Here is a 22,612-nt window from a genome sequence, read left to right as displayed (position 1 = left end):
GTCTAGATGAGTATAGACTGCCCAAGCTTTGTTTCCCTCCCTCTTGACTGGATGTTGGATTATTTTCTTTCAGCTCCGCAATTTCCATGTGAGATTAAACTTGAAAAGCCCTTCCATTTTATTTTGTCTATTCCGATTGATTCATGTCGATCGCTCCAGCTTTTGGACACAGCACTTCAGGCGTAGAAGTAGAACGTTTATGGGTCACGCAATCAATCTATTTGACCCACGCGCACTTGTTGGTTTGCCGTCGTAGTTCCAGTCTTCATTTCCTGGAACCTGCGTAGTTTTTAGTTCAGTGTTTTGCTGCCTTCGTGCTATTGTTTGATATGCTTGTTATTTTACACGAATGGGAATCTCAGTTTTGAACTGTGTATCCCTACAAACGTATAGTAGAACACCGCTTGATGTGAGAACAAATGTGATTTGATTAAAATAGCTTTTATTTGAGTAAACACAATGAAATCAGCTTTATTTAAATTACATATATAATGTGTGGAAAGGCATTTAAATTTTCTTCACATATTATTCGATTTGGGATGATTTAAACGGCATCCGTTGATGTCTCCGGTTCGGCAATAGGTTCCGCAACAGCGACAGCGGCTTCGCTGACAGCTTCAGTAACAGCAACAGCTTCAACTGCTTCCTCAGCTTCCTTAAGAACAGGAGCGGCAGTTTCAGTTACAGCCTCCGTGGTAGTCGAAACGGGGTAGCTTGGCTTAGGGTACGATGGGTACGATGGACGAGGATAGCTAGGGTAAGCTGGGCGAGGATAAGTTGGGTAAGAAGGTCTAGGGTAGCTCGGGTAAGAAGCTTTTGGGTATGCCGGTGGAGCGTATGTTGGCTTGGGGTAGGCCGGAGCAGCATAAGTGGGCTTGGGGTAAGCTGGAGGGGCATACGCGGGCTTGGGGTAGGCTGGATAAGATGGTTTGTATTCAGGATATGAGGCCTCTCCTTCGTACTTGACGTCGGCCACGTAACCGTAATCATCAGCTTTGTACGTGACCACTTGTCGCCTGCCGTCCGGGAGCACGACGTAGTACGTTCCAGTCACTACTTTGCCATCGCTTGTCTCCTTGTGTCCGAAGTCGTTGTAACTTGCCTGATCCAGCACGGCCCAATCGAAACTGTACGGCATCGGAGCCTTCGATGGGGGGGCGGCAATTTTGATTGATATTTTATATAAATATGAGATTGAATATTGAGAATGTTACATACGTAGTCGTATCCATCAGCTGCGGGATAAGCTGGTTTGGGGTAGTAAGGGCGATCAGAGGCCAGGGCGAGGGCTACCAACGCGGCGATGATGACGAACTGCTGAATTCGGGAAAGAGTAAATGAATTTATCCAATTTTTCAGGGTTGTACCTGTACCGTGTAATGCAAATAACACACGATGCATTTGAAAATGCAACTCACTTTCATTGTTGGTTAGAAGAGGGAGATTTTGCTAGTGTTTGCTATCGTCCAAGAAATGTGAAAACACTGATGCATTCTCCAGCTTGTCCTAGGTCCTTATTTATACTCGTTTTGCCTATAGTGTTAAGAAGAAATTAGGGCGGGGTGAGGGCGTCATCCAACCGAAGACTATAGCAATTCTGTTCGGCAGGTAATAACATCTCATAATAAAAAATGAAAAAGGAAAACCCAACAAGAAAAAACAACGTTCTCTATACACACCAGATTCGATTTAAAACTACCTGGCACACCTCCCGCGTTCAAGTTTTACGATTTGCCTACCTGCTGGGTGGTAACACTCTCCTTTTTCATCTCCTTCTCATAGACGACCTCCTCCCATTATGCGTTTGTTACGGTCTTCGTCACCTTTTGTTGAGCTTCATTTCTATATGTATACGTTGGGCAATTAAAGATCTTTTGGAACTATTTCAGCAAACACCTTTTTTTTTTTTTTTTAATTTTTAATATCCCTCATTTGTTTGTTGCATTGATGTTTATGAGATTGAAGTTCTTACTGCGTACTATACTTTTAATAGGCCAATATTATTTTGCTCTTTTTTCGTATTATCCTTTCACTTTTTATTTCGTCGCTCACCTTCACTCTCCCGACATCCGTTGGCTTCTCAGCAATTCAAAACATTTTATTCCATTTCATTAAAGAAATAAAATGGGCATGCATGAAGAAGTGAAATAACAGGGGTTTTTTACACGGTTGATGGCTATTCGAGGGAAACGAATTTGTGTATTCTACTTTGGTCTCTGTTCTAAAACAACGTTTTGTTCAAGCTCCTTTCCGGCTATTGATTCCCGGAATCACGTGCCGACACACAGAAAAGAAATCAAACGGTATGACACTCAAGAGGTGTCCTTGCAATTTCAAGGTTTTTCGTAAAATGTGAAACAAGCCTTTAACGGACGAGCTATGCCGCGTGAATGGGTTGCGTCACACGAACCCGCAAAACCGCAATGTTTGACATGTGTATACATAACACAAGTTAAAAAGAACGGTTTTTAACAAGAACCGTAGATCCTTCGTAAGAACAACGTAACGCTTCACAGATCACACAATGACGCGAACCTCCTCTTCGTGATTGTCTCTTTAATTCTTTCTTCTTTAATCAAAGCAAGAACTGCGAGTCTTGGCGAATAGCAAACAATACGACACGCATTTGAGCTATTTTGTCACAACAATTGTCGTATGACATGAAAAAGGAAAACGAAAAATTAAGCGTGTCTGTATAGAACAAAATACGGCCAGTTATGCAAACACGACATAACATCGTCTCTTGATAAAGAAGGTCTTTTTAGCTATTTGTTTTTTTAACCTATGAAAGAAAATGACCGACATTTCAAATAACAAATCGAGTGGCCTTCGGGAAAGGCGTGGACGGAGGCTAGGGTGGGGCGAGAAGCCATCCTCTTCACAAATTGTCTACATCGTTTTATTATTTATATTTACTTAACCCACGGACGCAGTGGTGAGCAGTGGCAGTGCTTTTAGAAGAATATAGGTCACCTATTTATTTAGAGTAATTTTTTTTTAGTAGAGGTAAAGAGCTTTAAGGGTTCTGCTTAAAAAGTAAAAATGCGCTTAATGGCGAGGCTTCTTACTCTCATCCGAACAAAAACTGTATGACTCTTTGATCGAGGCCATCAGAGTACTTTTTTTTCGAGCCGATTGTCCCACTTTTGAGCCAGGTGCGACGCATGTCGTATCTATGGCAACGCTCTACATTGGCATTCACGAAGGAAAGGAAAAACCCCGTGAAAATAACTTGATATATATAGGTTGCTGTAGACTTCGGATGCTTTCGTTTTCTTCTTTTCAGTCTAGAAGAACGACGTCCTCCAGAGCCCATCTGCCGCAATCGATGACATCATCAAACCTTCTTCTTTCGACATGACGTTGTGCCATTTGTAGCATCAGGTCTAGACGTAATAACATTTTGCGGTTTTGCTGCACGGTGTATGAGTTTGTTCGGGTTCCTGTCGTCTACTGGCTCATTGCAAAAGAAATCTTACGGAAGAATTGGATGTTACACGGCTACTGATTTATTTCACTCTTACAGAAAACAGCTGGGCAACAACCGCAAGTGGGATTCATCTTTTCTTCAATCATATTTCGTTGTTTTTAGCTTTCATCTGTGTGAATTTTCTTAATAACCAAAAATAGTTGTAATAATTAACTGAAAAAAAACTTTGCGTGTCTTGTAATGAACGGTCAGCTGGCTGTAACGAGATGTTACGATTGGATGCATGTACGCAATAGGGGCCAGCATGATCTGTAGAATTATAATCGGCTTGTTAACAAACTCATAGCTCTATTGAGTCCCACAACAAACTTGTAACTCGTTCTGTTAGATTAACAGGAATTTCCCAATGAAACTACGACAAGGGCAAACGGGGTTTTATTATTCAAGCCGCGTTCAACCCAGCTTGAACCGTGCTACATTTTGACGGTCACGTAGTGACACGATTCCCACAGCCGCGTGAATTCCGGACTGTTACCCAACACATTTTCCCCCTTGTAAAAACAAAACAAAAATAGCCAAAAACAATAAAAGGAAAAATTCTCGGATGTTATTCACGCACCAGCGCACATCCACAATCATCATTGACATTGAGTTCGGTTCACAAGTACCTGGAACCAAAATAATGTGTAGCAGCCAGACAAAATTTACGGATGTAAAATGCGGACGTTGAAAAAACATCGTAATGTGGTGGAACTGTATGGCATCGGCAGATGATCATGACGCTAATTGTATAATGAACGAATCATATTTTTTAGCATGACGGGATTTCTCTTTCGCACAGTTCTATGCCATTTTTTTCCCATGGCTATTTAACAAAACTTACTTAGCTGTCTTTCTATTTTTAGCAAATTGTGGTGACGTAATTGAAACGAACGCAAAGAGAAAATTTTAACTTCCTTTTTGTTTTACACTGTACTTCCCTTTAAACTGAATGCCAATACTAGAACAAGATTATAACCGGTGAAATACAAGTGTTACGTCATTTCTTTCGGATTTGTTTTACCATATGTACGTCACAGCAACGAAATGTGCAACTTCCATAATCCAATATCGTTTGAAAAGATATACAGTATAGCTATTCACTGTCATTCTGACATGCCCCATTTCTCTTCTGGCTAAAGCTGGAGACTTTTCCATGTCCAGTAATTCGCTTTTGGAAGTAAATCGTGACATTTCGATGGCCCCATCGAATACAAAACGTGAAGCCAGAAAAAAAAAAAAATTGGCACGCCTCGTTTCGAAAGGATGTGCGAAACAACTTTCATCGGAGCCTCTGGCTGGAATTTGAAAACTCTTTATTTGTACAAATGTAGAGCGACATTTGACGGCTATACGCGTGGAATATGTAACATCACGTTTCTCCCTTCGAAACATGGATTACGGTTCTCATTTTTCTCGGTTTCTATTTGGGAGGAGGGCGAGATGGACTTCGGCAATGATTTAAGCCATTTCGCCATTTGTGAACAACAGACTTAAGAATAGGGACGCCTCTGACAAGACGGACGGGCTCGTCCAAGGCTATTTTCAAACAAAATATATAGGCTAATATACTTTTGTATATACTCGGGTGGAATAGCAACAGTCGGGAGTTTGAAAAAGAACAAAACTAGCAACAATTAGTTGACGTCATCGTGAGTGCATTTTTGTCCAGCCAGCGAGGCGACGGTCAGCCGATAAACGAGCGTCCTTGTTGTTCTGTTCCTAATGGAGTTAACAAATGAGTTCCACGTTTGACGTGGCCCCGCATTTTTTGTTTTGGAGAAAGGAGTAAAAAGAAAATAACAAAAGCATTTGAACAAACATTCGCGAAGCGATAGGAAGACCACGCCTTTTGGTACGTGCATTATGCATCATTGAGCACTGAATCGTTCCGACTTCTGTTATGTTTATTTATTTGACAGGCAATGTCTTGCTGTAAAAGAAGTTTGATATGAAAAGGTGACCACTTAAGTTTAAAAAGGTGAAAGTAAAACTTTAAAATCTAAGAATAAATTGGGAATGAACCACTCACGCAAAGAACAGAGGCTATTATACTATAGCTATGATAGATCCAAGTTGTTTTCATATAGCAATGAATTAAACATTCCATGACACGCAAAACATTCTATTGTACAGTACAGATCAAATAGTTACAACTAATTTCATCGCACGTATATACAAATATAAGACCCGTTGGGTTCACATTCCTAAAGTCTTCAAGTGTGTTTATCTGAAATATTATGCCTTCGGGATATCCGCATTGCCTTTAGGAAGGGGATAGCTTTGCTTGTTGTTGTATAAGGAAAGTTGATGGTGCGGATATTTGGCTTCACCTTCGAATTTCACGTCGACAACGTATCCGTTTTCATCAGATCGGTAGGCCACCATCTGATTGCGGCCATCCGGCAAGACGACACGATAAGATCCAGTGGTCACCTTGCCATCGCTTTCTTGCTGATGCGCATAATCGTTGATACTGGGTTCATCCTTCACTACCCAGGAGAACGCGTATGGCATTGCTACTTGCTTTATAAAAAATGTTAATTGTCTTTATTCTCAGTTTAATTAAAGTATTTTCACTAATTTACCTTCTGCTCGTATGCGGGTTTCACTTGTCTGTAATTGGATTGCTCCTTTTCGGCAATCGAAACGGCAAGAAATAAAACAGCAACAAAGATAATTTGGACCTAATTGATGTAATATTAGTGGGAATCATTCGATGTGGGATTAGTCAAACATTTGAATTTTTATGGAATGAAATACCTGCATGTTTGTTTGAAGGAGTTATTGGACAACTGATGTATTTGTTGGGTCTTCATTTCTTTCTTATATAGTTGTATCGCTGGCATTGGTCTAATAGCGGTCACTCATTGCAGCAGAGAATTATTATTATGATTGGCGTGGATTGGTTAAGAAAAAAAGGGAAATTAGACGAGAGACAGGAACACAAAAAATGGAAACAATTGTCGTGAATGTGTTGCGCGTTCACTTTTGTGGTTACTGTCCCGACCCAACTTTCCTTCCATGTGAAACGGGAAACTTCTCAATGCTCTTCCTTTTTCCTATGACTTTGTTTCGTACATTCTTCTTCGTTCTTTATTCTTTTAATTTTCTAAAACGATGTTCGCGTTATTCCGCAAGCTGTGCAGCGCTTAAGACGAGCCACTGTGTAAATATTAATGGAAAGCTGCTAAGATGGAAGGCCTTCCAGCAGAGACTGGATATGATACGCTCGATAAAATGACGATCTTCTTTTGTTTGACCGTCAATTGCTTTGATGGCGACAGTGGGAAAATTTCGCTTTTCATTTGGTCAGTATAGACAACGCTACGCCCGATTGTTTGGTTTACTATGAAAACAAACCCTTTTATTTATGATTTGATTACCCAAATGTAGGCGATATTCATAGCTGTAAATATTGGCATAACGAAATTCACTTCGTGAATACGTAAACGCGAGAGACTCAAATCGCAATAGCGGCTATGCAAGTCCGAATCATTTTTTTTTTAAAGATGCTATTCCCTCCGCGTTTAATGGCTCGTTTATGAGCTAGTGGGGAATAAGAAGGACGACAACAAAACATAAAGGACATAAGAAATTCCTTTGAGGCATTAAGGCGTGTCTGGCCACACGTCGTGAAAGAGAACCACGCAATCCCGGCGTGCAAATCGACATAAACAACGGCAACACGCACATACGTATGGATCCATTCAAACAGATATGTTATTTATAGAACCCATTAAATGCCATTTTCCTTTTGTTGCAGTTCTCAAGCCGGGATTGAATGGCTACCGGAGAATCGTGATATCTCTAGCGATGCCTTCCATCGGGAGCGTGTTGTTTATACACGATGGCCTTCGTCATCGACGCTCTGTTCTATACTAACCGACAAGTGAAACTTGACGGGAGACGATTAAAGTTTTTTAAAAATACGACATGCCGTTGGAAATTATTTATTGGCTTGATGGCCGATATACACCACGTGTTATCTTACAGTGAAAGCCGCACAACGTTTCCCGCATTTTTAATCGAAAGTTTGAAAAAAATTCAATTTGCTTTTCTTTTTATTTGATTTTCATCGATATTTTATCAACGCTCTCGCATTCGTTATCGAGCGATCTTTGCCACGTGTCGAAGGCCAGCGCACAAATAATCACCTGACATTCGGAACTGGCCGTGACCGTCGCTATCAGATCGGGAGTACGCACTGACCGACAAACATAAAAAGTTTTCTCTTTTTTTGCATAGCTCAATATAACAGTGAAATGATTTTTTTAAAAAGAGTAAAATGTCATTATGGTATAATTAGGGTTGAGGAGCAGAGCAAAGATATCATCAACAGCATGAGATCCATAAACAAGTATATAGTTGTAATAATGGTACGTAACCTACTCTTCACGTTTTGTTCCAGATTTTTCAAGAACAATTGGCTTATTTTTTTTGAAACTCATTTAATTCAGCGTGTTTGAACTTCTCAGAGAATTCAAAGACATCAATGGCATTTGTGGTGATTTTTAGATGATGACGCGTTCGTTTGACATTTGTTCGTACCCATTTTTATCTCAAACAGCAGGGGGGTTTTCCCTGGACCTACCGCTGTGATATACTGGGCGGGAACACTGACGTATTTTCAGCGCAACAATCGTAACAAATGACCTGTCGTGTTTGATCACCTCCCTTTTCTTGATTGTGGATTGAACGGCCGGGGGTTTCAGCGATTCCTCTTTGCCCACACAAAATCCCACGCGAATGGACGTCTTACAAAGTTGCACCTGTAAAATAACATACAATAAGAAATAAGCAATTTTTCGGGGGTGGCTGCTTGATGAACTCTTTGTTAGTGCGTCGTGATGGTAGCCACACAACGCTCTCGATTTCTAAGACACACTTATGGATTGCGTCACGACTTTCTTTACAAATGCCGTTATCCCCTTGAATGGAAGAATCTTAATCCGTTATTCTTTTATTTTAAATTTCAAAAATGTAGCCCATATTTTATCCTGCTTTAATAGATGCTGGACGCAGAAGACAGCCAGCTAATGATACACGTATCACCTTTTTTTTAAAGATCTGGTTCATTTTTTTTGTGTTTCGGCATCGTTAAAATTCCATTTTAAAACCAGGTCTTAAAAAGATGAAGGACGCAAGTCTGTGTCCGAAATTATTTAGGAAAAAAAAAAGAATAAAGAACACATTGAACGCTCTTTTGTTGGGGTAGCCATCGCCTGGTGCGCATTAGCGCACAGCACTTGCTTTGCATTGTGGCTTTATTACTTTTGATAAGGAACTAAGGCACTTTGCCTTATGTCTACAATAATGAAAGAGAGTGTATATTCCCCCATGTTGTCCGCATCCAATCCTCAAAAGCATTTTTTTTTCTTTAAATAAGAGCGACTATTATTCATCTGATGGCTAAAAAAATTTCACTTTTGGGAAAGCCTTTCTTATTACGGCCAGGTAACATGCTCTTGGATGTATCTCATACACCACCGCTATACCTACCAAGATGCGTGCAACATTTTCAGACCTATTTACCTGTCCAGAAGGCGTGTCAGGGTCAGGTGCCTGTTGGCCATTGATAATCACGCATTGTGAGCAAGAAAAATGTTAAGGATGTCGATGACGCGATGCCGCCCATTCAAAGTTGATCCAGCAGATGATGGAGTCGACGTCCCTAGTTGTTGCACATGTAAGGACGTCGGATGATTTAATCATTTTATGTAGATCTCTTGTTTTATTGAATGGCCTGTAGATTTGCTTCATTGCAACGGCCTTCTCGATGTCCAGTAAAAACAAAATCATTCGATTCGCTCTCACTTATACGATCGACTCTTACATAGGGATTACTTGCCGTGGCTTAACATTTCAATTTTTATATGGGGAAAAATTGAGGTTGAAGTATTGAAGCTTTGACAACTATGTGTTACTTGTTGAAACAGTGCGAACTCGGTTAAGATTTTCGGAGTATAACTTATTGTGGTCTTGCCGATTAAAACCTTGGGTTGTGCTCTGCGAAGCACGAGCTTTTTCAATAACAGATTTCTCGTTATTGTCCATCAAAGCGATACGTAATGCGTTATAGACGATGTTTCGCTTTCCAAGTCACTGTCACAGAAGAATACAATCTACCGATCAAAACTTGATGTACTGTGGACATCTTGTTTTGTGGGAATTTTTCTTTCGAATTTTTTATGTCAAGTTTATCGTGATGAAACGTATTGGCCGGATTAGCGAGGCGATACCGTCTTCGTTCAGTCGTTTTTCTTTTTCAACTATGCAATCGTCCCTGAGTAAAGAAAAAAAGAATCCAGATTCTTAGGTGTGTTAGCGCAATTTGTAACTGAACGTGCAGGCGGAGCAAGTGTAACACGTTCGGTAGTGCACCTTTTCTTTTTTTTCTGTTTTTACGCTCTTCAAGTTCCTCCCTTCGTGCGAATTTCGCCGACTTGCATGCAAGACGACTATATACCACGCCCTTCTTTATGGATCGCCAGCGAGACGAGTATAAATAGGGGACTAGGACAAGCTTAGGATCCAACAGTGTGTTCGCATCTTTCAGACGATTGCAAACATCAGACAAATCTTCTCTAGCCAACATGAAAGTGAGTTGCATTTTTCATTGGAATTTTGGAAACCAAAATTTAATAATTTTCTTTTACAAACAGTTCGTCATCATCGCAACGTTGGTCGTAGTTGCCTTGGCTTCCGAAAAGCCCTACTATCCGAAACCAACTTATCCGGCACCGGCTTATCCTCCTCCTGCTTACGGAAAGTCTTACGATTACGTAAGTCATTCGTCTACATCTGAATTTCGAGTTGAAACATGAGATGCTTATTGTACTTAATATTTTCGTAATTTTGTTCAGGCCCCGATGCCGTACAGCTTCGATTGGGCCGTACTGGACCAGGCAAGTTACAACGATTTCGGACAGAAAGAGACAAGCGATGGCAAACTCGTGAGTGGTACGTACTACGTCGTGCTCCCGGACGGTAGACGACAGGTTGTTACCTACAAAGCTGATGAATACGGTTACGTCGCCGATGTGAAATACGAGGGAGAAGCCAAATACCCTGAATACAAACCATCTTATCCAGCCTACCCCAAGCCCGCGTATGCCCCTCCAGCTTACCCCAAGCCCGCTTATCCTGCTCCGGCCTACCCCAAGCCAACTTACGCTCCACCGGCATACCCTAAAGCTTCCTACCCTGAACCATCTTACCCAACTTACCCTAGACCTTCTTACCCGGCTTATCCTCGTCCAGCATACCCTAGCTACCCCCGTCCTTCGTACCCGTCGTACCCTAAGCCAAGCTATCCGTTTCCATCTACCACTGAAGCCGCTGCTCCCGTGAAAGAGGCTGAAATTCCAGTTGAAGTCGTCACCGAGGACGCAGAAGCTGCTGTGGTCGTAACTGAATCGATTGCTGAGGCCGTTGCTGCCCCGATTGCCAGCGAAACGGAGACTTCCACCGATGCTGCTTAAGAACCTTTCCGAGGGCAATGAGTTTTTCAAATATTTTTAAAAGCGATCGCAGCAACACATTCATAACTTATGTAAAGCCAATTTTCTATACATGATATCTGCTATTTCGCCAATCGCCACACAAATATAATTATTCTTATTACATATCGTTGTCTCAGACATTTATTTCTCTGAATTTACGTAATGGGCTACAGACGTTCCCTTCTGTTCGACGTCGTTGTTAATTATTGTTTGCAAAGCAACGTTTTATGGCGAGTTTCTAGCGTACTTTCTTTTTTTTCCCATCTTCTTCATTGTTAGAAAGTATAACACTTAAGCCATAAGCAAGTGATCCGTATGGTCAAACAGAATGTTCTGTACATCGTTGATTTTATTTCTCGGGTTATGAGACGCGTGTGGTCTTAAAAGAATAAAGGAAAAGTGAAGATATCGAGGATCCCGGAAACGAAGAATTTCATCGAGATGATAAGACTAATGAAAAAACAGGTGAATTCAAGGGGGGAGAAAAAAAAATGAAAGAAAAAGTAGAACAGGATGAGGGAAAGTTGTCAACATCAAAAAGGGCTCCAAATGTTGGCCTGGGAAGAACATTTCTGCTCTGATGCTCCGACAATTAAACAGTTACCCAATTCCTATATACGCTGGTACGTAAGTGAATAAACATGTTTATATGTTTCCCGTAGTTTTATGTACCAAATAACGCCGCTACACATTTTTACTCTTTAAAGGCTTTTGGTTCACAAGAAAGTCATTACATCGATCCTCTTTACTGTTACGAGGAATGTTGTTGTTTTTAACTTTCGCTGAAGTATTCGCTTCAAACTGTTGGCATTCTGAAGCCAAGTTTCAAGTAGGACGTGAAATAGTTACTGCTAAACAGTTAAAATAGGAAAGAGTTGGTAATAACTTGTGCATAGTCTACACACGAATAAAATTGTGCTTAAAATGGGACGAAGTATGGCAGAAAGGAAAAAGAGAATAAATTTTAAGATGAGTTTTAATTTTGACAATATTAAGGAAAAAATAGTTCAGTCGGAAAGATGCACGATTTTCAGATTACATCGTCGCGTCCCACTTCGTTCGCGAATTTAGTTTTCCCAGCGAATTCGCAACAATAAGGCGTTTCCTCTCTTAAGTCATGCGTACGTAAAATCGCAAAAATCATTTCTTTTTATGGGGGGGATATGATATTGTATAACTGTTTTCTCTCATCTGGAAACGAGAGAAAACAAAAGGCAAGGTGGCACACACTGAAAGAAGGAACGCGTCTGTCATTAGCAAACATAACCATTGCTACGTGAAACATAGCGGTCTATAAAACTTAGATGGTAGTAATCCACTGTTTGCAGAACGAAACCTTGAAAATGTAACGATTCGACACAGTCCCACCGTGCAATTGACATCTCCATCAGGGGTACGGACGAAGAATATGCTCTAGAAAGTTTACTCGTAGTTGATATGTTCTCATCAAAAGCTTTATTTTCTGCCGTAAAACATAAAGAAACGCCAAGTGTTATGTCTTTCAGTTATTATTATATAAGATTCTCTTTCACTTATCAAATGGGGTAGCCAGTCTGTCTGATTACATGTACAGTTTTCATCGAGGGGGGGGGGGGGGATTAGTACTCAGTCGGCTTGTACGGCGATGTCGTGTAAACTGCTGGAACGTCATACGACTTAACGTAGTTCGTTCCGGAGGACTGGGCATTGTTGTATCCGGATGAGGCTTTGGTGTGATCCAGCGGTTCGTAGTTTTTGTCGCGTTTGGCTTCTGCTTGATACGCATCATCGCTGGATTTATAGGTGGACTTGGGTGTTGGTTTGTATTCATCGTGTTTGACTTGTCCCTCGTATTTAACGTCGGCTACGTAGCCATTTTCATCAGCCTTATATGTTACGATTTGAGTACGGCCATCAGGAAGAAGAACACGGTAAGAACCGGTCACAACTTTGCCATTGCTCTCCTGCTGGTGAGAGTAATCGTTATAGCTTTTTTCGTCCTTAACGCCCCAGCTGAATGCGTAAGGCATGGGCTTCTGCAAAGATAACAGTTTATCAGTAAAAGGTACTATTTCTTAAAAATGAAACAGTCTTACGTCATCGTAGGAATCTTGTTTGTTCGAATAAGAAGGAGCGGCATATCGTTGGCTGGTAGAGTAAGGTGCGCTTGTTGTCGTCGTGTAAGATGGAGAAGAGTAAGAGGAGCCAGTGTAGGCGGGTTTCGAAGTGTAGGATCGCACAGGCTCTGTGGTTTCGTAATATTTCGGCTGACTTACGTAAGACGAAATTGACGGCTCGTAAGAGGATTTCGAATACGAAGTTGTGGTTGCAACGTAAGATGGTTTGTACGATGACCGTGCGTTCGTTTTCGTGTAGATGGACTCGTCTTGATAGGATGCTTCGGTTTCGGCAACTTCGTACGATGCAGTGGCGTGGGTTGTCGATTCGTATTGACGCTGATCGTAAGCTGCGCTTGATGTTTTGTAACTCGGTACGTTACGATAATTTCCATGTTTTTCAGCTGCGACGATAACAGCCACAGTGGCTACAATGACGAGTACTACCTGAAAAAAAAGGTAAATTCGTTATAAAAGTGTTCGTTTGAAATCGGCATCTATGTTTTACTTTCATGATGGCAAAAGTTGGATTTTTGTCTTTCAGTACGCTGAAGAGGACTGTTGTATGTTTGTGGGCTCACCATCATTTTTATACGAACTCGAGCGATTACTTTTTGCAGTGCACCGAATGAACTGTTTACATCGATCCTTCGTGGTCTATAGATAAGAGAGAAAGGTGCCCTTGTTCAATTGACTCTAACACACCGCACGTTTTTTCGCCTTTGATTCTTTGAATTTTCAAATTGACGGTGGCCCATTATCGCCCTATGCAACAGGTGACGTCTGGAATTTATTTTTCTTTCACTTTCTTTTGCGCATCTATTGTGTGACACGCTAAAGTGGCATTGCACGTTGTGTGGACCGGTACAGGGTTTTGGGGGGAGCTTCTACAGTAAGCCAACTGTTCTAATTAAATGCCATCATAAAAAACGAAAATTAAAACAATTGGCCGTCGCCCACACATTGCGAAATGATGGCGTTTAATTTCCGCCGATTTATAGGAGCCACTGAAAGTTTTGAAGGTGATTACGAGATAGGATTTACTCGATATTTCAAGGATGTAAGTAGTTTAAGAGACAGAACCGTGATTTAGTTTAATACAATACGAGGCTATTAAATTTGCTTTATTTCAGTTAATAAATTGCATGCGATGCCTCTTAGAAACGTAAAATAAGCAATGGGAAAATTCCGGAGACTAGCAAAGTGAAAATCAACTAGAAGGTCTTGAAGAAGTGTCGATTGCTTCATGCGTTATGACATTCATTTCAAGGTTCGTTTCCCTGCTCTTGTTTTCTTTAGTGCTTCCAAATGTTCATCGTCAGTGGGGATGTCGTAAGAAAAGATGGGACCAGCTGCGGTCATCCGCAACGTACACGCTGGCCAACTGTCTTTGCACTATGCAAGTTTCGACATCAGCGCTAATGAAAATTGATTAATTGAAAGCTAAATCCAGCCAATCAAATTCAGTTTTAAGGCTCTTAACTCTTTTTAGACAGAAATCGATGCAACACTAGCAAGAAAGGCAGGAAATTGCGTGACTGTATACAATGATCAACGGCAGACCGGATTCACTATTACAGCTCTTAGATGTTCTTATTTATTCGGTTGTTAAACAACTCGTGATTTGTCTTTTGTGTTTTCAAGTCGTGACTACGATTATCAAGAGCAGAGCTTTAAATTACGGAGAAATATACACGAAACGATATTGGATTTTCAGCAGTTACATTAATCAGTCTACTGATTTTTCTTATATAATAGCTATAAGAAGAGCCATTAAAATTTCTCGCTTCGGCTTCGTCGTGAGCGTATAGCAATACCGATCGGCCTATGGATTTCCCATTTTTAAAAAACGACTAGCCTGCCTACCTATTAACCTGCTAGCCGCACTGTACGCGCTACTGGTGTTAGAAAACTGAGGAGAGCGTGGAGATCTTGGAAATCAGATGTTGCGGGTCTTGAACCCGGGACCGATAGAATACAAAGCGTGGGTGATAACCACTGTGCCAACACCGCACATTTCAGCCGAACTTTGCTTTAGGTGTGAGCCATTTAAATAGGCATTTTATGTATATAGTATGTGAGTGAGGTATGGCGCTGTGGCATAGCTTGCGGTTGCCATGGTGCTTTCACGGGTTCGAATTTTTGTTGTTATGCTATTTAAATATTTTTTTTTGTAAAAAAGATATTAAGCCAATATTATTCTGCAAAGCATCCGCTATCCCTGCCCTCGGCTTACGTGCTGTCGCGCACCCGTTATACGCAATGCTCGTGGACTGCAAAGTTGCTTTTATCAACAAAAATTCCTCTCAGTTTTTGCTTTCTTTTTTAGTAGAGAAGATTTCCTAACAAAATGCCCTTCTGTGAAGCCAAAATATGAGGTCTAATAACGACGATGATGAGCTGCTTCCATGTAATGCTTGAAGGTCGTGCTGCAGAATAGAAGCAATTGCTTGAGCAGGCATGTGACCGCAGACCGCAATCCTTTATCGGTTTTATTGCTTTTGGTCCGATGCCAGGATGCGTCCGTCATCCCCTACACACAAAGAAATGCCGAAACCAATTTTTTTGTGTGGCAAAACTGGGTTGATGTTCAAAGGAAATGAAGTTGCCTATTAAATCGGGAAGGTGAAAAATGTGTAAGGTAACTTGCTCAACTGTTTTTTATCTTTGTTTCTAGAATGTTGGGGAACATTTTCTGCGTAAAATGACGTAACGTGGAGACGTATATAGTGCTGCCATTTGTGATGGATTTATTGTATAAGTTATTGCATGACAGCAACTTACATTGTGTGCCCTACATTTTTTTTTTTTAATTTATAGCCATTTCTTTTTGGATTGGGCAAACTGTGAAATTTACTTTGTTTTCTTTGATGTTTCTGCCTGAAAATCAAACTAATTTTCGTGATTTAAACAAAATATATGAAAATTGTAAAAAGTCGGGCTTATTTCATCGGGCTTATTTTATTGGGCTTATTTTTTAAGCCCGACTTTTTAACGCCGGGCTTATTTTATCGGGCTTAAAATTTTGATTGGGAATTTCATGAGTCCTAACCTATTATAACCTAGTTTGAACGCCGGTTCCAAAGAAAAAAATATTGGTGTCCTTTTTAATCGTGTAGATTTTTTAATAAAAAAGAAATGAGAAAAAGGAAAAAATACATTTATTTTGGTACTTTCCTTGGTGCGAGCTGACATCTCTTTATTATATTTCACACTATGCGAGAATATTGGTTGAATAAGTTAAAAAATAATAATCATAATCTTACATGAACTGGTATATGTAATTGTCTTTTGATCTTGACGCTTTCTTGATATAGTTGATGACGACACAAGTCTATTATTACGTAGGTCCTTTTCCTTCTAATCTGCCAGGTTGGATTACTTCGGGATCCTTCCATGTCGATTTTATTACATAGACGTTAACTGAGAGCAAATCGACGATACGCGACGGCAATATATAACAAGTTGGATTCCTCCTGAATCCTCTTCATTTCCATCCTCGGATTGCAGCGGTTCAGAAAGATCTTCTACGAGCTCGGAAACTGATTGCTCTTCGAGAAATGAAATTTGAGTTTGAACAGGATCTGCCACTGGAACAGAACGGGCCTGAGGCGTAAACTCTTGCAAGTATTGGGTAGCGTTCAATTTAGAACAATCTTCCGTCATGTTACGACAATAATTCAGAGTGAAAATAGCATCACTGACATCCTCTTCCAGTGCGCGCAGAGTGAATAATTGCGCTGGATCTAGGAGAAATTCAGATGTTTCCAATTCGAAACAGAGAGGCCACAAGCTGCGACAGTAACTACACGCGTTGATGGTTGAAAGAAATGATTCTTTCCATTTACGAGGAACTTCAGAAGACCCTTCCCAATAGGGTCGAGTAGATTCTAATCGAGGGCAGAACGACCTTATTCCGCGGCAGTAATTGAAATGCGTTTCAGCGTACTGGGCAACATCAGATAGGCCTGAAGGAGCTTCATCCACAACGTCCCTAAAATCAATGGATTCGGCAAATCGGTCGGACGGCCTAGGTTTCGCAGTTGAATTTGAGGTCGGATCGTTGATTGCTCTTGTTAATGCTACGGGTGATGTCACAGGTGGCCATGAAGGAGGTGAAGGTATTAGAGCTTGGAATGCTTGATATGTGTCATTACGGACAGGAGATACGGGTTCAGAAGATTCCAGGTTGGAGCAGGTGTTCTTTAAGGTGATGCAATATTTGCAAAGTGAAAGAGTTTGAGGGGTAGATCCTTTTGCTTTGCTCGAGGCTCGAGATGTTCGATTTTTAGTTGTGCAATTAGGCAGAAGATTGCGGCAATAAATGAAGGTCGGCCCAGCTGAACGAACGAAAGCTGCTAGAGCGTCGGAAAAAGATTTGGATGTTGAAGATGACGTTTCAGGAGCTTTGGGGATGACTGAAGGAATGGACGGGGTATCTGAGGAAAGCGTAAGTGCTCCAGTGGGTCGAGTTCCAAGGGTTTGAGGTGATGGCATGAATGTTAGATTCTGAACTGGGACTGAGGTTGTTGCTGGGCTTGTCACGGAGGATGAGGAGAGTTTAGGGAGAGAGGTAATTACACTGGGAGTTGAAATGGACGTTGCGTTTGGACGTGGAGTTGTATCTGGAACTGATATTTGAGTTGGAACTGCAGTTGAAGATGGGCTTGTGACAGGGACTGTAGTAATACCAGAATTTGAAGTAAGAGGGGTTGGAGTTCCAGTCGAAATCGGAACCGAAGACAATGATGCGTTTGGAGCTGGAACTGGAGGAGTTCCAGAAGTCGAGATGGTACTAGGAGTAGAAGTTGCAATCAAAGTTGAAACGGAAGGTGTAGTAGGTTTTTCAGTTGGGTTTGGAATTTGAGTTCCAGTTGAAATCGGAGACGAAGACAAAGATGCGTTTGTAACTGGAACTGGAGGAGTTCCAGAAGTCGAGATGGGACTAGGAGTAGAAGTTGCAATCAAGGTTGAAACGGAAGGTGTAGTCGGTTTTGCAGTTGGGTTTGAAATTTGAGTTTGAATTGTAGTCAATTTCGGGATTGTAGTTGAAGATTCAATTGCAGTTGAAGGTGAGGTTGGAGAGGGGATTGGAGTGGAAACAGGTGAAGGTTGGGTAGTGCTAGAAGGAAGAGCAGAAGTAGCGGTACTAGCAGTTGAACTGATATTGACCGTTGGTGTTTTAAGAGTTGATGATGTTGAACCCCCAAGAGCTGTTGGAGTTTGCTGAACTACTTGTGAAGACGGGGCTTTAGAAGAAGGCCCAGATCGTGGGGTCTCAACATTTGTACCAACTGCTGGACCAGGTCCAGAGTTTCCGGAATCCACTTGTAGTTTCCCAAAGGTACCTTTTGTTTTCAGTGCTTGTTTATCATCAAATTTTGCTTCACCTTCGTAGGAAACCTCTGCTACATATCCATTTGCATCAGCTTTGTAGTTGACAGTCTCCTTACGCCCGTCAGGAAGTAAAACGTAATACGTTCCCGTAACACTCGTACCATCGCTGGTCTCACTGTGTCCGAAATCTAAGCCAGCTTTACTGTCCTCCACCGCATATCCAAAGCTGTAAGGTCTGGCAGTCTTAGCGTTCAACTGGCAAAATTCGTAAGGACATAGTTAACCATGTACTTTTGAATAGTTAATCAAACGAACTTACAGCGTGAATGGCTGCAGTCGGTGATTTCGGCTCTGGCTCTGGATCGGGCTCTTTTGAAGGTGATGTTGGAAAGACAATAGAATTGTTATTAACCTTGTTGGCCGTTGCCACAGGAGGTGTGGAGGCGTAACTGGAAATGTCATCGTACAATAAAGATTCATCATGCTCTAAATTGAATTCTTCCCATTCGTTTTGACCTGCTACCATGATCGTCATCAGACCAACTAGTATTAAGGCGGCCACCTGAAAAGCGATAAAGTATATTCAAAGTTCATTTAAACGTGAAATAAGAACATGTGGGTTTCTTACACTCATGTTGGCCTGGCAAGAAAAGATTGTTGAACTGATGAGCTAGTCTATTCGTTCGTTGCTTATATAGGCTACCTTTGCGATTTAGTTTATTGTGCTTAGTTACGATAGAACGGTGGATGATTATGGAGCGGATGGTTTGTGAGGTATCAATATTACAAAGGACTTTTCTCGTGAATTCATTGTGTACCGTTATTTGCTAATAGTACAATAACGTGTCTTTTTGTGCTGCTTTGTGTCGTAGTTGGCAGAGGACCGTGCAAAGGATCCGGTCAAGTGAAAGTACGTTCAACTAATGCTGAAGACAATCTGATACAAGGAATGCAACGTCGTTTGTGAATGAACAAGAAGGTCACGAATAAAACGCAAGTAGCGAAAAAGGAAGACGCAAAACGTTCAGCCAAATCACATTCTTTTATTTCTGAATAAGCAAGGTCACCGGAAATAATACAAAGTAAGTTACCAGGTCAGGGCCATCGATTCCCAAGCTTAAGTGAAGTGGCGTATGAAATATCAGATATTAAGGACTCACGGGGTTCGTTCTTAAATTCACGCAATGATGAGCTTCAAACCTAACGGCTTTTCGTCACATCATTCAACGAATTTTTTAAAAGAATATTCCGATTAAGCAGTGATGGGATTAATTTATCATTAGTAGGATTATCCACCTGAATTATTATAGTGGTTCTGTAAGAAATAAAAAGACTGAGTTTGTTGCACACATTTATTTACGCTGGTGTATCAACGGTGTCTTCAACATGAAAAAGCAAAGACCACCGTGAACTTGAGAGGTAGGCTATAGAACTCAAACATTCGTGAACTATTTAAAGGTGTTCAATAAATCGTATTGTTATTGTCGACTAATTGCGAAATTCATTAGACAAACACCGATATTATAATATTATAGTTATATTTAAATCTTCTTTAAAGGCAGGTTCCATATTCCGTTTCCGTACAAAAAAATCATGAGGTTGACATAAACTGTATGCTCTTATATCAATTTAAGCAGTTCAAATGGAATAGGGATTAGATCGAGGCTTAGGAGTGTTTCTCTGACTCAATGGAGTTGGTCCAACCGGATACGGTGGAATTGCAGATGGAGGAGCAGCTTGACCGTAAGAGGCCTGAACTCCTACCTGGACAGGTGAACGAGCGAATCCCGCTGGAGTTACAGGAATTGGTATGGCAGGGGCTTGGGATAATTGAGGCGAACTCAATGGCCAGTTTGCAGCCGGAGCTGACGTTGGAACCGGGCCGTACACCGGAACAGGAGCAGGGGCATTAACAATAGTAGGAATGGCAGGAGGAACAGAAAGAGTAGGACTAACAACAGGAGCGTTAGGGACCACCGGTGGCTTAACAGCCGGCCACACTGGTGCTGATACTTGTGGAGCTTTCGATGGAACAGCGGCTGGCTGTGTAGGTGCTTTAGGTGCACCAGTAGGGACGGAAGGCGGTTGTGGAGGGCGATTAGATGGAGCACCGGTATTGGAAGAAACTTGCAACTGCCCGGAAGTCCCTGATGTAGTTCCGCCCGATTGTTGAGTTTGGACAGCGTCATATTTGGCCTCCCCTTCATAGGAAACTTCTGCTACGTATCCATTACCATCAGCTTTGTAATTGACTGTTTCCATACGTCCGTCGGGTAGTAAAACGTAATATGTTCCCGTGACAATCGCACCATCACTGCTCTCCTTGTGCCCGAAATCCAAGCCACTCGCATCATCGTCCACTCCATATTCAAAGCTGTAAGGCATTAAGGGCATTGCCTACAAACCAAAAATCAATTAGAATCTCTATCGCATTTGGATTTTTTGAAATTTATTTTAAAGAATGTACTGCTGATGTTTGTTCAGGGAACTTGACTGGTCCTGGTGGTGCAGGTTGAACTAGGGCAGCAGAATACGCGGTAGCAATGGCTTTGGCAGTGGTTGGAATGGTGACCGCGATGGGATCAGAAGGTGGAGCCTTAACAGGTGCGGGACCATATTCGAGTGTTGAATCACGTCCAGAAACAGGTTCCTGCCAGGTAGAATCATCTTGACCAATCGCTATTGTTGTCATCGTGCATAACACTGTGAAGATGAAGACCTATGGTTCACAATATCAATTAGTGTAAAGGACGTTTTAGTTTAAAAGATGTAATGGGCGTTGGAGGACTTACGTTCATGTTTGCGGATGTGTTGTGGAAAGGATGAGCTCGTCAACTGACTTGTTTCCACTGTCTGTTTCATTTTATATTCGCATTCGTGTTCTGAACTGAATCGTCTATGATTCCTGAAGGCCGGAAATCAAAATTACATGTGTGGGGTGCATGGCAATTGTTAAACTTGTGCAATTTAATTGAATACACGTGAAAGCTGGTTTCTATTATCATCTTTATGCAATGCATCGAATTTCTCAATCCTTTTTCGTTCGTTTTAAAGAGATGTTTCACTTTATAGGAATAAGTTCACAAGCTTTGTTCTCTTGCGCACAACATCGCAGATAACAGAGGCATTTACTATTTCAGTTGCTTATCAAACCAGTTGAGACATAATAAAAGTGAAAGTCGCCTTCTATACTCTTCTCGTTGAAAGATTTACGTATGAATAGTTGTTTAAAATGAACAACTGTTCGTCGATCAATACGCTAGGAACAAATAAACTATAACACGCAACAGGGAGAAAACTCGGCGTAGCCTACCGTTGCATCTATGGGAAATTTGGCTTTCTTTTAATTTTCAGGCCATTCCGTAAGAATCCTAGAAACTCAGTTGGCTCATTTGATACAGTGAGAACAGTTCGACAATCGTTTAATAAAATGTTTTTTAATATGTGGATTCTTCCTACAGTCGCGATTATTGTTATCGTTATTTTATTTGAACAGCTTATGCCTACCCACATCCCAGTTTATGGTTTCGTTTCGCATATCTTGTCAAAGACTGAATTCCTTTCTTAAGTTCGAAAACACACGTCCATGCAGTCTACTTCTGCATACTTGCTTTTGTCACATCATTACATAGAGCCCTATTTAATGTTTATTCGCTAGTTTTTCTCTCCGGACGTATCGTTATGCTCCGTTCTGTCAGTCCAACATGGACACTGTACATGGTGAAAAGAACTCGATCGACTCTAATCATCAACTCCTAAGTTGACCTAGAAATATTTGTTTGCTCTGGGTCTCTGGATAACATTCCATATAAACGCATTGACGAACAGTACGCTGATGCGAAGGCCTCGCGCATACGACTTATCGCGAATGCCTCGCAATAAAGATATAGATAACAGAAAGATAAATAGCCCCATCAAACTATATCCCTGCCCGTTGGATCTTGCTTAGTCTTTCTTCATCGTTGACTCCATCTTGTGTCTGCGCAGATAGCGGCCATATTAGTTTCTGCAGACCAAACTTAGTTTTTCTCCGTGTTCAACAGGTTAGTCAATGGGAATACATTTTAATTAATCAAATGTTTTTTTATCCCTAGCCTCTTTTTCTTGTTGCAATACAGAAACTGCGTTATGAATAGGTAACACGAGGAAAGATTTAGTAATATGTGGCTAAGCAGATAACAGTTAAGTTTTTGCATAAGCAAACG

At 41.2% G+C, this 22,612-nt stretch overlaps 8 protein-coding genes across 9 annotated transcripts in view; 3 read left to right on the top strand and 5 right to left on the bottom strand.

Moving 5' to 3' along the window:
• Positions 1-425: 425 nt before the first annotated feature.
• LOC130690053 (adhesive plaque matrix protein-like) lies at positions 426-1,492 on the bottom strand. 2 transcript variants are annotated; one of them, XM_057513027.2, is made up of 3 exons: positions 1,419-1,492; positions 1,219-1,317; positions 426-1,144 (listed from the first exon to the last, which is right to left on the bottom strand). In XM_057513027.2, the coding sequence occupies exons 1-3, from the start codon at positions 1,422-1,424 to the stop codon at positions 545-547; spliced, it is 705 nt and encodes a 234-aa protein (XP_057369010.1). In that variant the 5' UTR covers positions 1,425-1,492; the 3' UTR covers positions 426-544. The 2 variants fall into 2 exon arrangements, with proteins under 2 accessions (XP_057369010.1, XP_057369011.1); XM_057513028.2 differs by having other exon boundaries at positions 1,219-1,314; positions 1,419-1,488.
• A 4,141-nt stretch (positions 1,493-5,633) lies between these two features.
• Positions 5,634-6,252, bottom strand: LOC130690365 (uncharacterized). Its single transcript, XM_057513380.2, has 3 exons — positions 6,233-6,252; positions 6,058-6,156; positions 5,634-5,995 (listed from the first exon to the last, which is right to left on the bottom strand). The coding sequence occupies exons 1-3, from the start codon at positions 6,236-6,238 to the stop codon at positions 5,708-5,710; spliced, it is 393 nt and encodes a 130-aa protein (XP_057369363.1). The 5' UTR covers positions 6,239-6,252; the 3' UTR covers positions 5,634-5,707.
• A 1,668-nt stretch (positions 6,253-7,920) lies between these two features.
• The window catches only part of LOC130689809 (cyclin-dependent kinase 1-like), a 96,545-nt gene continuing 81,853 nt past the window's right edge, over positions 7,921-22,612 (top strand). Inside the window, exon 1 of the mRNA XM_059495544.1 lies at positions 7,921-7,930. The gene's annotated coding sequence lies outside the window, so the exon portion shown is untranslated. The remainder of the gene's footprint in view (positions 7,931-22,612) is intronic.
• Positions 9,962-11,097, top strand: LOC130689854 (adhesive plaque matrix protein-like). The gene is made up of 3 exons (XM_057512793.1): positions 9,962-10,071; positions 10,135-10,254; positions 10,336-11,097. The coding sequence occupies exons 1-3, from the start codon at positions 10,066-10,068 to the stop codon at positions 10,951-10,953; spliced, it is 744 nt and encodes a 247-aa protein (XP_057368776.1). The 5' UTR covers positions 9,962-10,065; the 3' UTR covers positions 10,954-11,097.
• LOC130690010 (adhesive plaque matrix protein-like) lies at positions 12,505-13,646 on the bottom strand. The gene is made up of 3 exons (XM_057512963.2): positions 13,579-13,646; positions 13,050-13,517; positions 12,505-12,989 (listed from the first exon to the last, which is right to left on the bottom strand). The coding sequence occupies exons 1-3, from the start codon at positions 13,582-13,584 to the stop codon at positions 12,573-12,575; spliced, it is 891 nt and encodes a 296-aa protein (XP_057368946.1). The 5' UTR covers positions 13,585-13,646; the 3' UTR covers positions 12,505-12,572.
• Positions 16,265-18,963, bottom strand: LOC130689922 (mucin-2-like). The gene is made up of 2 exons (XM_057512860.2): positions 18,727-18,963; positions 16,265-18,662 (listed from the first exon to the last, which is right to left on the bottom strand). Exons 1-2 carry the CDS (start codon positions 18,940-18,942, stop codon positions 16,479-16,481), a joined length of 2,400 nt encoding a protein of 799 aa, XP_057368843.2. The 5' UTR covers positions 18,943-18,963; the 3' UTR covers positions 16,265-16,478.
• On the bottom strand, positions 19,929-21,280 carry LOC130690284 (cuticle protein 19.8-like). The gene is made up of 3 exons (XM_057513290.2): positions 21,200-21,280; positions 20,875-21,126; positions 19,929-20,804 (listed from the first exon to the last, which is right to left on the bottom strand). The coding sequence occupies exons 1-3, from the start codon at positions 21,203-21,205 to the stop codon at positions 20,046-20,048; spliced, it is 1,017 nt and encodes a 338-aa protein (XP_057369273.1). The 5' UTR covers positions 21,206-21,280; the 3' UTR covers positions 19,929-20,045.
• Positions 22,368-22,612, top strand: part of LOC130689885 (uncharacterized) — a 29,761-nt gene continuing 29,516 nt past the window's right edge. The window contains exon 1 of the mRNA XM_057512825.2: positions 22,368-22,450. The gene's annotated coding sequence lies outside the window, so the exon portion shown is untranslated. The remainder of the gene's footprint in view (positions 22,451-22,612) is intronic.

This window comes from Daphnia carinata, chromosome 6 (assembly GCF_022539665.2).
Source record: "Daphnia carinata strain CSIRO-1 chromosome 6, CSIRO_AGI_Dcar_HiC_V3, whole genome shotgun sequence".
Lineage (NCBI taxonomy): Eukaryota > Metazoa > Arthropoda > Branchiopoda > Diplostraca > Daphniidae > Daphnia > Daphnia carinata.
This window is presented reverse-complemented; position numbering and strand designations above follow the sequence as displayed.